Source organism: Microcebus murinus, chromosome 9 (genome assembly GCF_040939455.1).
Source record: "Microcebus murinus isolate Inina chromosome 9, M.murinus_Inina_mat1.0, whole genome shotgun sequence".
In the NCBI taxonomy this organism is placed as follows: domain Eukaryota; kingdom Metazoa; phylum Chordata; class Mammalia; order Primates; family Cheirogaleidae; genus Microcebus; species Microcebus murinus.
This window is the reverse complement of record NC_134112.1, coordinates 69,661,516-69,677,729: the sequence shown is the minus strand read 5'-3', so window position 1 is coordinate 69,677,729 and position 16,214 is coordinate 69,661,516. Positions and strand designations below refer to the sequence as shown.

The 16,214-nt window shown below is 34.5% G+C and overlaps 1 protein-coding gene across 1 annotated transcript in view; it reads right to left on the bottom strand.

Moving 5' to 3' along the window:
• Positions 1-6,064: 6,064 nt before the first annotated feature.
• Positions 6,065-16,214, bottom strand: part of MDFIC (MyoD family inhibitor domain containing) — an 88,561-nt gene continuing 78,411 nt past the window's right edge. The window contains 1 exon segment of the mRNA XM_012736134.3: positions 6,065-8,832. Within this exon segment, the coding sequence (XP_012591588.3) occupies positions 8,585-8,832 (248 nt within the window). The 3' untranslated portion in view covers positions 6,065-8,584.

Here is a 16,214-nt window from a genome sequence, read left to right as displayed (position 1 = left end):
GAGAATGAGCAACACACAATCTTATGAAGAACATCTAACTCTTGACTTCTCATCCAACCTAAAAAGAAAAAGGACATCATTGATAAGAAAGCACAGATGTAACATAGTGTGGGTGCACTGACTTTTCGATCAATACACGTAATGAGAGGTAAGTAGCACACTAGTTATTTTGCTATTCATTCACTCTTAGAGCCCAAGCCAAGATAGCCATGCAGGGTGGAAAAGATGGGAGACCAGAAACAAGGCAGGCAATACTTTAGATCCCTATGTATCCACCCCAGCTTCAAGCAGAGCAGTTGCGATTGAGTCTATTTATTATACTGAGTAATACATAAGATTTTATAAGAAATGTATGCACTGTTGGTAGGACCACAAATTAGTGCAATCTCTACGTAAACTGGTATGGAGATTTCTCAAACAACTAAAAGTAGACCTATCTACCATTCGATCCAGTAATCCCACTACTGGGTAGGAAAAAAAGTCATTTTACCAAAAAGACACCTGCACTTGAATGTTTATAGCAGCACAATTCACAATCACAAAGATGTGGAATCAACCCAAGTGCTCATCATTTCATGAGTGGATTAATAAAATTTGGTCTTTGTACACCATGGAGTACTACTACTCAGCTATAAAATAAATGGATTAATACCTTTGCAACAATCTGAATGGAACTGGAGACCATTCTCCTAAGTGAAGAATCACAAGAATGAAAAAACAAACACCACATGTACTCACTATTAAATTGAAACTAACTGATCAGCACTCATGTGCACAGATGGAAGTAAAACTCAATGGAAATCAGGCAGTGGGGAGGAGGGGGAAGGGGATGGGTGAAATTATACCTAACGGGTACAATGTACAATATCTAGGTGATGGGCACACTTACAACTTTGACTCAAGCAGTACAAAAACAATCCATGTAACCAAGACATTTGTACCCCCATAATATTCTGAAATTAAGAAGAGAAAAAATAATAACACAAATTCTTAAAAAAGAAGAATGGATCTAATGGAAAAATCTAGGATTTAGGTTTCCTAGCTCTATTAGTAACTAACAATGTGACTTTAGGAAGTAAACTAAAGCAATCTCTTCTAGATTTGTCATCTGTAAAATGGAAGTAAAAATGTATATCCTAGAAGAATCATAGTGTTGTGAAGATCAAATGAGGAAAAGGATATGGTTTCTTTTTGAAACGTTAAACAAGCTCTACAAATGTCAGGCCCTATCACTTTTGGATGCTATCTTATAAAGCTGGTCCCTGGGTGTATGCTTGCCAATCATCACATCCTCTCTCTTTGGCTATCTTTCCTCTACACATGGAGGGAGCACTTCACTCAACTCCAACTTAAACATCACATACAAAAGAAAGATAAGCAGTAAGAAAATCCAAATGCGCTGGCAATACTACTGCATGTTAAAAAGAAAGAACTAGATTCACGTTGAACTTCGTTTTCGTGGTGCATAACTCCCCTTTCCATAGGTCCTATTAACTTCAAAGGGAGCTCTGTGCATGTAAATGATTATATTTATTGGATGCGCCAACTCTGTCTTATCCTCCGGGCACAATTAGAAATATCATAGAAAAATGAATGTCAGAGACTTGGATCCATATTTGATATTCTATGGGAAATTTCCCATAGTGACAGATGTTAAAAATCCTGCCCAATGGTCCAGTTATGAATTTGTAGTATTTCCTCTTCTATATGCTTGGAATTATTTTTCTCTGATTTTAGAATATTCTCTTTACATTAAAGGAAAAATATTCTCTTTAGGTCCAGATAAACTAGAGATAAATTATTGGCTTGTTGTAAAACTTGGTGTGGTAACAAAAATTTAGACTGCATAGCCCCTATGTTAAAGAACTGTTAGTGCTTCTTTGAGACTATCCCATTAATACTTAGAGAAACCGTGTTCCTACTTCAAATTCATTCTGGGAACTGCTGTTAGAGTCAGTGTCTAGGAGCTAAATTCCTGGATGTACAGTTTAATATTCAATCCAGGAAACCACCTTGTAATTTCAGGGCTTGTTGTAAATTCAGGCCATTCTCAATGTCCTTGTTAGTTAGCCATAAACTCGAGTTCCTCCAGTTGAAGTTACCACAGTCGATGAAAACAGATGGTAGGTGTATGAAGCCCTGCACTTTTCACACTAATTTGCTGTTTGTTCACTTTAAATTCAATAGTCCCATGGCTCATGGTGGAATCGTCTGTGGTACTGACTCTGACAAACGTCCCCACTCCATCCTCTCAGTGAGTATAAAGACCCTGCAAGGGTTATAGACATGGCTCTTCAGCAATATTTTATATATACATATATATGTATATATATAAAAATAAAACATCTAAGAGGGTAGATCTCTTTAACTGCATATTTTTTAAGTGACAAAAAAGGAGAAAAATATAAAAAACCTCTCAATTTAAATATTTAGAGCTATTATAAAAAAGAAAACATCACTGTGTTAAATGATGAAAACCTTTATTGGAAATATACCCACATCTGGTGGATGCTTTGAAAGATAGAGATACTAGAAAGAATATATTGATAAGCAATATGAATTACAAAAGATTCATTTTAACTAGCCTTATAGACAAATAAACAAAACCATATCAAAGTAATTTGGATCCATTTTGAGTTATCTGTAAGAAATGTGTAAGCAAGGACAGTCTAATTTTAGTAAATATTTATAGAGCAAAACAATCCAAAGTATATATAACAATCAAATTTCTAGTGAAAATGTGTGTAAGTGGGTTTATTTTGAAAGGAAAAGTCCTACTCCCAGTGTCATAACCAATTAAATTCTCCAGGTAATGACCCCATTTGCATAGTGAGCGGAACCCACAAGTGGGAATTTTAATGGGTACACCACCTGAGTACAGTAATTGAGAGTGACACAACTTGAACTAGTTTTGTGCTTACCCCACTGAAAATTCTACTCATATTATTTTTAATGTCAAGCTACAAGTCAAATTTCAAGATGATGGATTTGTTCTTTTTTAAGCACCGGGTTTGAATAAAAGAAATGCTTTAATTCTGTTATGCATTGCATATCTTTGCTTTAACTAATCTGTAGTTCTGATTCTCACCATTGCTTCAGTTTCTTCAGTGATTGGAATTTAATTTTATTCATTAATTTGTGAATAATTAGATAAAAAAAAATAATGTCCGCAGCAGCTAAACTGCTTTTGGATTGAGATTTAATGTACTTCTAATCAGAATATGTGTTATAGTGAAGCTGGCATAATAGTTTACTAAAATGTAATTGTGTAAATATGCCCAATTATTCTTTCTGATGATCTAACAAAATCTAATATAATAAGCATTCGTGGGTATTTCACTCCTCCTTCACCTCAATACCAATAAAACGTACTTTCTGCAGAGCTGATCAGAGATGCTTTGTCATATCTAAAGGTGTTACTTTTAAAAGATATTCTCCTTCTCTCTCAGGAACTATTCATGTCCTTGAAAGAATTGTGCATTCTGATTGAGGAATCATACGACGTCCACATTAAACTATATAATAAAGGTGATTTCAAGACTCTAAGAGTCAAACACACATGATGAACTGTGCTTTCTAGGTTTTGAGATGACATTTTAAAACTTCTTTTGTTTCACTCTAAGATTACTTGCGATAATAACTGTTTGTAGGTATTTGACACCACTCCACCATATCTGTAATTGGCATAGCATCCAGCAGACAGGCTCTGTACATCTTTACACTGCAACCTACCAAGTTAAGAAATGTATTGGTTCAATATAAAACAGCAGGCTGTTTTTAGACATAGTTACTAGTGCACAAGCTTTAATATGGCTTGGCTTCATCCTATAATGAGATCTTTTGGTTCCCTGCTCAACAGGCTTTTATTCCTCTGCAAAGGGCTATGAACTATGTCAAGTGGATCAGTTGCTTTTGTACACCCTCTTTCTTGGCTTTGGAACATAATTCCTTTGCTTCTACCCCTTTATGCATCAGACAGAACTTAAGAACCTTTTCAATTTTTCAAGCTAAACTTAGAATTTGTTTGAATTTGCTTTTCACCATTTTCTTAATAATTACATTCTCAACTAAACCTTACACAAAGACCTGCCTGGAAGTGAACATCTAATTGCAGAGCTCCACTTTGTCTTTAGCACATATATCTATACCCCATGTTGGTAATGTGTCAAAGGATGGTTACCTAAAATGATTCCTTCACAGTCGTGTCACAACGAAATTAACGATTCTTTTTTGGTGAGCATCAAAATGGGATGTGGTTAGGGGTTGAGGGTATAAATAATGGACAAACAAATAAACAATGAAACTAGAACTAGGCAATAGTTCAATCCAAAGGCAGGAAACTACTTTTGTTGACATCTGGCTGCTTAGGAGCTATAGTTGTGGCCCTAGTGGAAAATGTCATGCTGTTGCTTCAGCTTGATAAAGAACGGGCGAAGCAGATTCTGCTTGCCTAGAGACCCTGCTTTCCAGGTGAAGCTTGGCCATGACTTTGTTTATAAACCTCTTCATTTCCTGATTGCCTATTGAATTCATTAAAATTTGATCATATATACAATATTTTGAGTCACAGCCCTTTAAAGGGAGCAATCACTGATCACTGGGAATTTTGCAGTGTAAAAATACAGTGGATATAATCACCAATGATGGTTTTTGCAAGACTCACCCTCCACATTAGGGCTGCATCACAATGTTATCCCTTCTCCATGACATCTTCCATTTTTACCAAAACCTCTAAAAGTAATCTTATATAGGTAAGTTAATATTAGTAGTCTCACTGTTGAAATGCTTTTCTCATGGGAGGTGCCAAACTTTTTCCCTGGGTTGACACTTCCTGAGGACTATGTGACTTCCTTGAGGTTCCTAGTACCAATCCAAGCAAAAAGAAAATACTCACTATAAATTTATTGTTATAAGGGGCACATGGAGATAATGTGTTGAAAGGACTCTGTTGCAATACCCGATCTTTGATTAAAAATATAAATAGTAAATGTGGAATAAACTCTATTCAATATATTAACTATTGTTTAAAACAAAAATGATATGCTCTCCTGCATTAGTGTAAAAGGAAGAGAAAAATGAGTATTATAGTATTTGATGAAATTTTATCTTGCCTGTCAGATTAGATGCAGCAATCCTACAGGCCTACGAATCACAAGTAATTGGAAGGGGCATAAAGGTCTTGAATAATTTGAAAAATAACCTTATTAATAAATAAACTTATTCATTAGGTAGTTGGGTAAATCTAAGCATTTAACTATAGTATTCAAGAAGGCAAGACACAGAGTCTCTGGGTTTGAGTCTCATCTATGTTAGGCAGTGATGTCTAACGTTTAAAACACAGAATCTAGGGCACTGATAGAGTTTGTATGGATAAGAATGGAAAGTTATTACATAAGGTTGCCTTGGTTACTCTTGAACTGCTCAGATAAACTGACTATTCAGGTGTGGAAAATAGATACATTTAATACACTGTAAGAATACAAAAATAAAATTACTTTTCTAAATAAAAAGCCTTCTAAATAAAGTCATACTAAATTGTTTTAGTTAAATATTAAATGCAAGACATTTACAAAACTGGTGCCACTAAAATCCCTAGATGGAAATGCTTTTGATGATTTACTTTTGTGTGAAATTCATTAAATCTAATACCCAATTTCCTACATCGTTATGTACTTTTATCTTGGTGTTCAATCACAGCATATATTAAAAAATACCTTAATTTTATAAGTTGAAACATAATTCCAAAGTCAATAAATGAAACCAATTTACTAAAAAAATGTATGAAATTTGTATTTTTAAATATTGTGAATTTTTAAAAGAACACTATTTTTTGAAGTCATATATCAACTAAACTTTATGATTTAAACTATAAAGATCTGTATCTTTCACAGTTCATTTATGGGCATGAGTCATGTGATTTACATAAACAGACTAGTAGATCTTCAGAAAAGGATGTAACAGGATAAAAAAAAACCCTCAGATTTTAAATTATGGTTGAATTCATTCAAATACAAATCAATATATCAATTAGATATGAAAGTATGCTAAAGCACAATAAAGATAAAGAAGTATTTTTTTTTATTTTAAAATAATATGTTCAGGATAATACAGGTCCAGTTTAAAAATATTTAAGATTAGGTTTCCACATTTAAAAACAGAACAAATCTGTAACTGTAAATTACAGCACTTAGTCACAATTGCCATATAATTCAACAAAACATTTTACATACAGAAATCCTAAAATGTATTGAAACTATTTTCACATTTGCCTACTTTCTTATTTTATTTTTGAAATTATACAAGATGCTTTATGGAATGAATGCCTGGAGTAGACAATAGAGGAAAAATACTATGAATATAAATATGAAAATAAAATTCTGGTATCCATTAATGTTCTCTGTTATGGAGAAACATTATTTCAAATGTGCTAATATTTTTATCACAAATAGTAGCAGGATATATTTAAATATTAGACAACCCACTTCACTGAAATACTCTGCAGGATAAAAAGAAAAAGTCAAATACTCTAACAATTCCAGGTCATTAGGAGGCTTTATGTGCTCATAAACAGATGATACTCTTACATTCTAATATATAAGCATAAGTTAATTTGGGGTATATGTAAATATTCAGATTCTGATTATTGTGAAATAGTACAAAGATCTCCTTATATTTGATGTAACACATGAAATAAATTCTTTAGAGGACAAAAAAGGAAAACAGCTATTTACTAGAATTCTATTTAAATCTAACAATTTAAAGGCTTTGTGTGTGTGTAAATAGCACTAAAGGAGAGATTCAAGAGTTTGCTAACATTTTTTTTTATTTCTTAAGCCCTTTAAGTAAGGATATAACTAGAAACCTGGCTTCATTTCAAAGGAAAAACCATAGGTGATGTTCTCATGCTTCAGGTTAAAAATCTCTCTTAAAAGTCTAGATTTGCTAAAGGCTTCCTAAAAGTATGCTTTTGTGGTTATTACCAATTTGATATTCAGCCAGAAAAACTGAAAATAATTATTAATCCCAAAGTACACTTTTAAAACTTCTACAAGGAATTATATTAAATGAAACCAAACTATAATTTTGGAGAGATCAAACTGAGTAGGAGACCAAATTGTATGAAAATTTACTCTCCCTTTCATCTGAGCCACACAGTCTCTATGTCTCAGTAACTACATAATTAGTCTTGTAATTGACTTATTTCTTTATACTTAAGGATCTTTATAACCTGCCATATTAGTTTAATTTAACATAAAATTGCAATACTGAGATTTGGTCACACTAGTGGATGTCTAGAATCCCTCTAGTGCATTGGAAGGAATGGATTGCATTTAATATTAACTGTATGTATAAAATATAACATTGGTTAACAAACAAACCAAAACAAATGAACCATATCTCTACCTCAAAAAAAAGACATAGAGCTCTCAAAATAAAAGAAATTCTTTGAATAAATCAAAATCAGAACACTGGGATTTTAATATAATGCAATTTTAATTTAAATGCAATTTGTCAAAAAATATTCAATCTTCTTTATAAAAAATAGCTATTATTTATAAATAATTGCTTTATAAATAATAGCATTATTCTTTCATCAAAAATTATCATAGCATTTAAATTATAGGTAATAAAATGCATATTTTCAGTGAATTTAAATTTTATTGCTTTAAAAAGCTGTATTTCTGCCACACACAAAAACAAAATATGCTGACGACATTTTTCTTTTAACTAGTTAAAGGCACAGTCCAGGCTGTCCATCTAAAACTTTGTCATAAATCTAAATAATTCATTCAAGTAGAAGATGATTCACTCTACCTAAGAAGCTTCCTCAAATGCCACATCCTCCTTGAAGACTTTCTGAATATTCTGGTAGCTGCTTTCTGTGTTTTCCTACAGCCTTTTTAGTTTACCTCTCTTGTAGTCTTCATTTCAATATGTCTTTTAGTATGGTTCATTCTTTACAGGTCTCTTTCCTCTACTAAACTGCATATTCCTGTGGACAGGAGAGGAATGATACCCATCTCCACAGTCTGGGCAAGAAAGTCTACACAGCAGGCACTCAAGGTGGGTTGAGTAAATGGAGAAGGCAAGGAACGGGAGTGCAGATATCAACACTGATGGCCTAACTATTATGTGGGTTTTTTCCCCAAAGTGTACTTTAAAGCAAAGAATGCTTACCTTTAACCATCAATAGATACACACCCAAACATAAACTGTCCAGTTTAAATAATATATTTGGAAATAATATATTTGGAGAGAGGGACTCCTAAGAATGGTTAGAAGAAACAGAAATAGCAATAGAAAGGAGGAGACATTTAATATGAGGGGGTGTCCAAAGGTCCCTAAGTTATTGTAACCTATTAAGAAGTTTAGAAAACTAAAAAAGTAGTTGAAAATTCACATATTAAACCATATAGATTTGGTTAAAGAAAAAAGGCATTCAGAGATTACTTAAAATAACAAGTTAACAGTGCAAATACCACGTTGCTTTATGAGAATCTTACCATGTGCTTTTCCGCCCCCTCAAAAGAAAAAAAAAGAATTAAAACACTCTCCAGTTTTAACACAAACAAAAGATAAATATTTATGAAGGAAAACAGATTCCACAGCATTCCATGCAGATTTCCAAACAGTCTGATGATTCACAACAGGCGTCCATGATGCCACAGTCCATGTCACAAGGGCAGTTACAGTCATCCCCCATTTCGTCTCCACAGCAACAGCAGCAGGCTTCTGAGGTGCAGATGCCACACGACGCTTGTCCCAGGACAATATTGCAGAGGGTCAGGAATTCACAGAACAAGCATGCCAGGATACAGTGGACACAGCAATCTTCATTTTCAGTTATGAGGAAACCACATAGTGAGGAAAAAAAAAAAAAAAAAACAAGGAACACAAAATACATGGCATCAATAGACTGAATAAAAATTGATCAAAATAATCAAATAAGCCACAATCCAAATGAAGCAGGAAGCTCAAAAAAGAGCTTAAGTTAAATTCTAGATGAGTAATCTTTACAACTATTATTAGATACTGCCTTTGGAAAAGGAGCTGCAGTGTGTGCATGTGTGTTAGATTATCACTCTCACACACTGTGCAGTGGGCCTTGGTCCTAGGTACTACTTGTCTATGCCCTTTACCCATCTTTCCTATATCCTATTACTCTCAGTAACACTGAGAGTAATAGGATAACACAGTTCCATGATATTTATTAAAGTCCTTGAGAAATAGAACTTTCCTTTAATTGCTCTACCAACCTGCTCTAAAACTGGAAAGAAAAAAATTTAAACATGAAATATTTTGCATATCATTGAATAATTAATTCAATAGTTAAACCAGTATCCATTGAACTGGAATCAATATATTTTACTTTCCAATACAATTGACTCACTTTCATGGTTTCAATTTTCTTTCTTTTAAATTTCACAAGAATTCAAAGAAAAGAGTGAGATGCTCTGGTTGGGTCTATCCATTGGTTTTGGAATAATTTCTTTGCCTATTTCTAACAAAGGGTTTTGTACCTTAACAAATGTGAATAATGACACAGTAACATTGCTTTCCGACTTCCTTTGGTGGCAAAGGAAGATGTAGACGTGAAGTGACAGAATTCCTCTGCTGCAAATTCCTCTACTACAGATGCTTCAAACACCAAGTTCCTAGGGCAGTCTCACAACGCTACAGGACTATCCCTAACCAGCCCATCATGAACTCCCCAACTCCTAGAACACCCCCCTGTTTCTCTGCAGTCTCTAACTTTGTAGAGAATTCTGAGAATGAAAGGAGGAGATGTAGAAATACAAAGTCATGCTCTTCACATGCCAGATGGTGAAAGGGGAGGTCAGAGAACTAAAAAGGGAAACTCCAGAGTTGCTTGTAGAATTAAAAGGTAACAGGACACACCAATCTTTTCTTTCTTTTTTCCTTGTTAGTGCCAAACCCACTCTCACAGGTAGCAATGTGAAAAAAAAAAAAATCATAGAGTTTTAAGAGTCTCCAAGTCTCTCCATCTTCCCCTAATGTTGGTTTTTGCTAGTGCCCAATCACTTCAGGAGAACCCTGAAATCAACCTGCATGAATCCAAGTCTATGACCTTACAAAGTTCTGGATTTCTAAAGAGTATATGTGTTTTCTCTCTATCAGTTATCTTTCTATACTTTAATCTCAGTAGTCTTTTATGTCTCTTCAGTTAAGTTTTTCCAGGATTGTATTAGCATCATGGTTTGCAAAATATCTGAAATGTTACAAAGTGCTGGCTTTATTATTATTAAGAAAATAGCATTTAACTGGCAGCAAGCCAGTTTTATTCAATGTATCTTCAAATGAATACCCATATTAATTAATTCCAACAATACTTCATTGAGACCTTAACTTTCTCTTCCATTGTGGAATGCTTAAATTTCAAGACTGAGCGAGGGAATTTACCAAAATTCACTTGATATTAAAGAACATTTAACCAAGTATTGCTGAAACCTCAGAATAGTTATTGAGCATGTAGATTCTTTATACAACTAGTCATAAAAGTCATCAGACGTCATCCATATGCCATGTCTCTCTTTTTAAAGGGGAAAGAATGTTTGTCCCACCTAGCTTTAGAAATAAGTTACAACATCTGAAGCTTCCTTTGGTCCCTTCCTGAATACATCTTCTTCGCAGGAGAGACAATTACTGCCTTAAATATTGAGCGACTCTTTCCTTTTCATTGTATTTTTTACAACAGTGTCTGTAAATATCCCTATACAATATATCAGAATGGAAGCCATACTGCATGTGCTCCTGTGAGTAGCATTCTTGGCTCAACATGACATGTTTGAGATTTACACATATTGATTCACGTCATTCACTCATCTTTCAGGTGTATAGTATTCCACTGAATTAATATATCATAATTGATTTATCCATTCTACAATTTATGGACATTTTGGTGGTTACTAGTGTTTTTGCTGTTCCAGACATTGCTGTTTGATACAATTTTGTACAAGTCCCCTAGAACACACACGCTAAATAACTAGCAGTAGGATTGTTGGGTCACAAGATTGCACATGTTTAATCTTATTGGGTAATACCAGATTTGTTTCCAAAGTGATTACACCAAATTGACTTCTACCAACCAAGTATTAGAGTGCTCACTGCTCCACATTCTCACCAATCTATGAAACTGACGGACTTTAATATGTGCAAGTTGGTTGAGTGTGAAATGGAACCCATGGTGGTTTTATTTTGCATTTATTTCCTTGTTTACTAAGTACTTTGGACATCTTTTCAAGTTCATGGGCCATTCATGTTTACTTTTCTTTGAAATGGGTATTGAGTGTTTTCATGTTTCTCCTTCATTTTTCTATTAAGTTGTCTCATTTTTATTATTGATTTGTATAAGTTTTTCATATACTCAGGATACCTTTCCTTTGCTAAATATGATTGTTTTCTCTCAGCATGTGACTTTTCTTATTTAAAATAAACTTAAAAAGAGGAGATGAGTTACTTTTAGACCCTGAGAATTTGAGGTGATGAAGGAAAATCCAAATCTTGTAGTTAGCTGGAGATACGAGATTACATGGTTAAGGAAGTTAAGTGGCAGATAAGCAATTTTGACACACTAAAAGAGAAGAGGAGGCATTAACAAGATCTGGTAGCAGAATGAAATAAAAGGTGTAATGTCTGATTCAAAACAAGGAAGTCTGACCATGCCTGCATCCAGAAAGGGGGAAGAATCCAATAAGCAGTGAGGAAGGAGAGACTGAATGTGATCAGTATGACATCAACAGTCCTCAGGAGGAAGAGAGATGGGAGTGACATTCTCAACTAAACAACTCATTGGTGCTCATAGGATATATTCCTTTGAGGATCAGTACCTCTTTCAGATCTTAGACTACTATGACAGATGTCATGCAGAAATTGAACATCCTAAGCCAAGAAATGAATCTCCTAACTCCCACTTTTAGTAAACCAGATGTACAAATTAATTTCAGTCTGTTAAAATGTCATTTTATTTTTAGTAGACAAAGAAAATTTTTTTAATAGTTCCTAACTCTAAGTAGATCAAACACTCTTTTTCTAACCTATCTTCTTCAACATAACCAAACCTCTACAACTAATAGTTATGAGTGGTTGCTTTACCAGAATGTGAAATCTGGCATTAATGTGGGAACAGTATTTATTTGCTACTTTCAAAATGAAATGGGTTATCTTAGGAAATGAAATGTTTTCATAATTCTTGCATTTAAAGAAAATAAAGAAATTTACTTTGTATTAAACTCTGTTTTAAGCTCTTTACAAATATTGATTCATTTAATACTAATAACAGTCTTAAGAAGTAGTACTGGTATTATCCCTATTTTACCAATGCAAAGACTTGCAGAAAATTCAGGAAATTTTCCCAAGGTCATTGAGGTGGTAAGTAGTAGAGCCAGGATCAGAACCCAGGCCACTCACCTCCCAAGTCCATGCTCTAATGCAGCATGCTATGCTGCTGCTACATGAGGGGGTCATTTCTAACACTTGCTTGATCTTTCTTGGAGGAAGATCAGTTAAAACCCAAAGCCTTCTGCTGATTTGTTTCGTTCATCTGTTTTAGTGTTATTCCATACTCCTTTTCTTTTCTAAAGATTATCCTGAATTTCAGCTTTAATGAAAGTTGATAGTAAATGTTATCTTTCAACAAGTAAGAGCAATATCATCACTGAGTTGGTGAATTAATAAACTGCCAGTCACATTGATAAAATAGACATAAGAGAGTAGCCTAGAGAGGGATGATATCTCAATCAAAAGAAGCAAGTCTATAAATCTAAAACATAAAAATTATGGTCCATAGTTACATGAACAAGAGCTATATAGACATGATCCAAGAACTCTAGTGTTAAAACACAGGGTAATGACAGAGATGTCAAAAGATTAAGCTCTTTATGTAAATTTTAAAACTTATAAAAAATAGAGACATCATCTTAAAACAAAGGTCCTATATTATTTACTGTGGGCTACTCTGAAAACCAAACCATGTACCTAATGTGCCACAAACCAAAATGTGTTTTAAAGATTATACAGATATTAAACAAGCTGTATCTACAGAAAAATCCAATAGAAACACATTCATTTTCTGTACTTTATAAGTAGAGAAATATCTAGAAATGACAATTAAGAAATAAAACAAAAAAAGATCTTTAAATTCTGTCAAATCAATTAAATAATCTAATTCTTATTCATTGCCAAAAAGGTGTTTTTTTGGAGTTGTGTTCTATAAAGAGTAGTTTGATTGTGACTAAGGGTAATGAAAGGGTTAAAATAAACTAAGAAGAAATAGTTGTCATAGTTCCTACCCCCACAACTGCCAAGGGAAATCAGGAGTCATAAAAGGCATGAAGATATTGGTTCTATTTGAAGCAAAGAAGATTATAAGAATTAGCAAACTGAAGATGGCTTTAAAACAGAGAAACGAACTTTAAAAAAGATGGGTCCTCTGCATCCATGTGGTTCACAGTCAGAAATAATTATTTTTTCCCTGTTCTTGAGGTTTTCAGTTTTTATGGTTTTATTTGGTTGGTCATTCTTTGCAGTTTTGGCCAAAAGAGTTTAACCTTTGAGAAGCCAACTGGGTTCTGGGAAAGATGCCTGTCCACAACTGGGGCAAGCAGGAATTGCACAATTCGCGTACTTACAGGAGAACTCAGCACAACACTGACAACCACTATAAATTTAGGAAATCAAAGGAACATACCAGCAGCCAAGTAGCTAAAAACAAAGCATAAGAGGAAATCTTTAGCACAACATTTGATTTATAAGACAAAGCCAAACAAAAACAACAACAACAACAAAAACAAAAACTATTATAAATTACTGAAGACACACCCCAAACAAAATCTTTTGAGTCCTGTCATCGGTGTGACTCCCATGCAACTGGCATATCTCCAGCTCCCCAGCACCATTAAGGTAACAACTGGCACCGACTTAAATAGCATCTTGGAGAACTGGTGGAAAATGTCTAGGACTGAACTTTTATTCTGTTTAAGATGGAACTGAAGATTAGTTTTTGTAAAAACTATTCAGTTTATAATGAAATTAGCCCAAATTGATTTACCTAATCGGTATGTAGCAAAAAAAAAAATACGGTAGGAGATATGAAGAAGGCAGTTTGTTAAAGTGAAAGGGAAGCATAATTGAGTCATCAAAAAACTATTTATACAGTAAACTCAACCATACTCTAAACAAGCCTCTTGTATTTCTTTTGTTGCCTTCTTTTAAGATGTGGTATGACAGGTGCTCTGAATTTCTTGGAACAAAGATACCAAACAGCTCAAGCAGAGTACAGGAAAAGACAGAGTAGAGAATTCTGAGAATAACCCACAACCCATTTTTAAGAGAATGCAGATGTGTATCTGCCTTATCTTGACTAATCTCTAATAAAGTTTCCTATGAAATAAAATGCTCGAAAATACTTTCTTTTTTTTTCTTTTTTTTAAACCCCCACCCCGAAAACACATTCTTAATGAGGCCCCCTATCACATACACTATACACGGAGAAACAGAAGTTCATTAGCATTTAACACATCAACAATGTGTCAAGAATCAACTGCACATTAGAACATGAGTAGTCAGTTACGTGTAATTAGTAATTTAGGAAATTGCTTTGAGATCAAACCCGACTCTATAGCTTTATCATCAAAGCTACAGAGCACCCACAGTTGTTCCCCATTCTTTAGCTGCTAAGACTCACATCTGTCCAGTGGTGGTAATAACAAGACTCACTGTGCAGGCGCTTGACTAGGTGGAGGCATTCCTCTTCCCAGATATTGCTTTAATGCAACTGTTCTTGCTCAATACAAAATCAAAAAGCAAGCTAGAAGTGGGTGGTGGTTATCCTGAATCACAGCCCAGATAGCTAAGTGAGTATCTAGCCTCTGTGAAAACCCAGCTGTGAGGGACCAGACAGACATCTCTGGAGGATTCTGCTCCTCAAGTGTGTGTGGGGGCAGGAAATATTTACTAATACCGCACAGTAGCTCAGCTCCAAGCAGCTCCATGTCGCCAAGACAGAGGACGCACGGCGTTTCTGGCCAGCAGCCCTAGACTGACCTGCTGCCTGAATAAATTGGCCTAAAGTGCGCCTCCTACACAGAACTCTCTGGCACAGGGCTGTCCTGAGAGGCCATGTGTCTTCGCCAGAACACAGTCAACATTTTCCTAGTGGGGAACAAAGTGAGACAGGTCAGAAGGTAAAAAGAAAGTTTGAAAAGAGCTACATTTTCCACTGCAGGACAAAGAAAACCACACTTTGGGAAACTGCACAATAATCTTTACTATTACTTTTCCTCTCAACAAAGTCAAAATAACCTTGGAACAAAACAGCACCGTCCTCCAATGCCCCACAAAGGGACTCCTCAATAACTTTCCTACCAGATGTCCAAATCCTAGAATCCATCCCAGTCCTGTGGGAAGTACTTTCGTATTTTAAATTACGGCAAGTGGATAGCACAGATTTTTTTGTTTCTCTTATTCGTTTATTCTGTTGCCTGATCTATGGTTGAATCACCAAGTATTCCAAACTCTCAGACAATCTGATCCAGTAATTGTCGGTCATGACTTAACTCTAGCACTGGTCCAAGTAGTTCTTTCTAAAGAGATGCATTTACAAAGTCTAGGAAGATCACATATATGGCAGAGGACATTGGATTCCCGGAAGCTTCACAAAGAAATCCGAAGAGGAGTAAAAGTTCAGTTATTAGAGGTGTTTATTTAAAACATTTTACATATCAAGTTGGTGTTTGGGCAGAGAGGAGGAAAAGAAAGGCTAAAAAAATATCAATGGTGCAAATAATATTTGCAAATAATTTTTATATTTGTTTGCTCAATTTCTACATTTTAAGATCACAAACTTAATAGCTGGTTATAATATGACTGTCCTCATAGGATTATGATGAAGATTAAAAGAAATAATACATATAAAGTGCTCAATAAAGGATTTAACAAGTGCTTACTAAATAGTATTATTGTGATAGCAAAGACAAAGATGGCAGAATATTTATTCTAGAAAAACCACACCTGTCCATCTACCTAAGTTCCATTCACTGTATGATTCCCATATCAAAATAGGGCCATTCTATTTTAACCTAAGAAGATTTGTAAAAGGCTCTCATCACAGCTCAAACACTTGAAAAGTGAGAAAGAACCAGGAAGGCAACACTAAGAGACAGAATTTGCAAAAGAATGAAGCATAAATCTGTCCA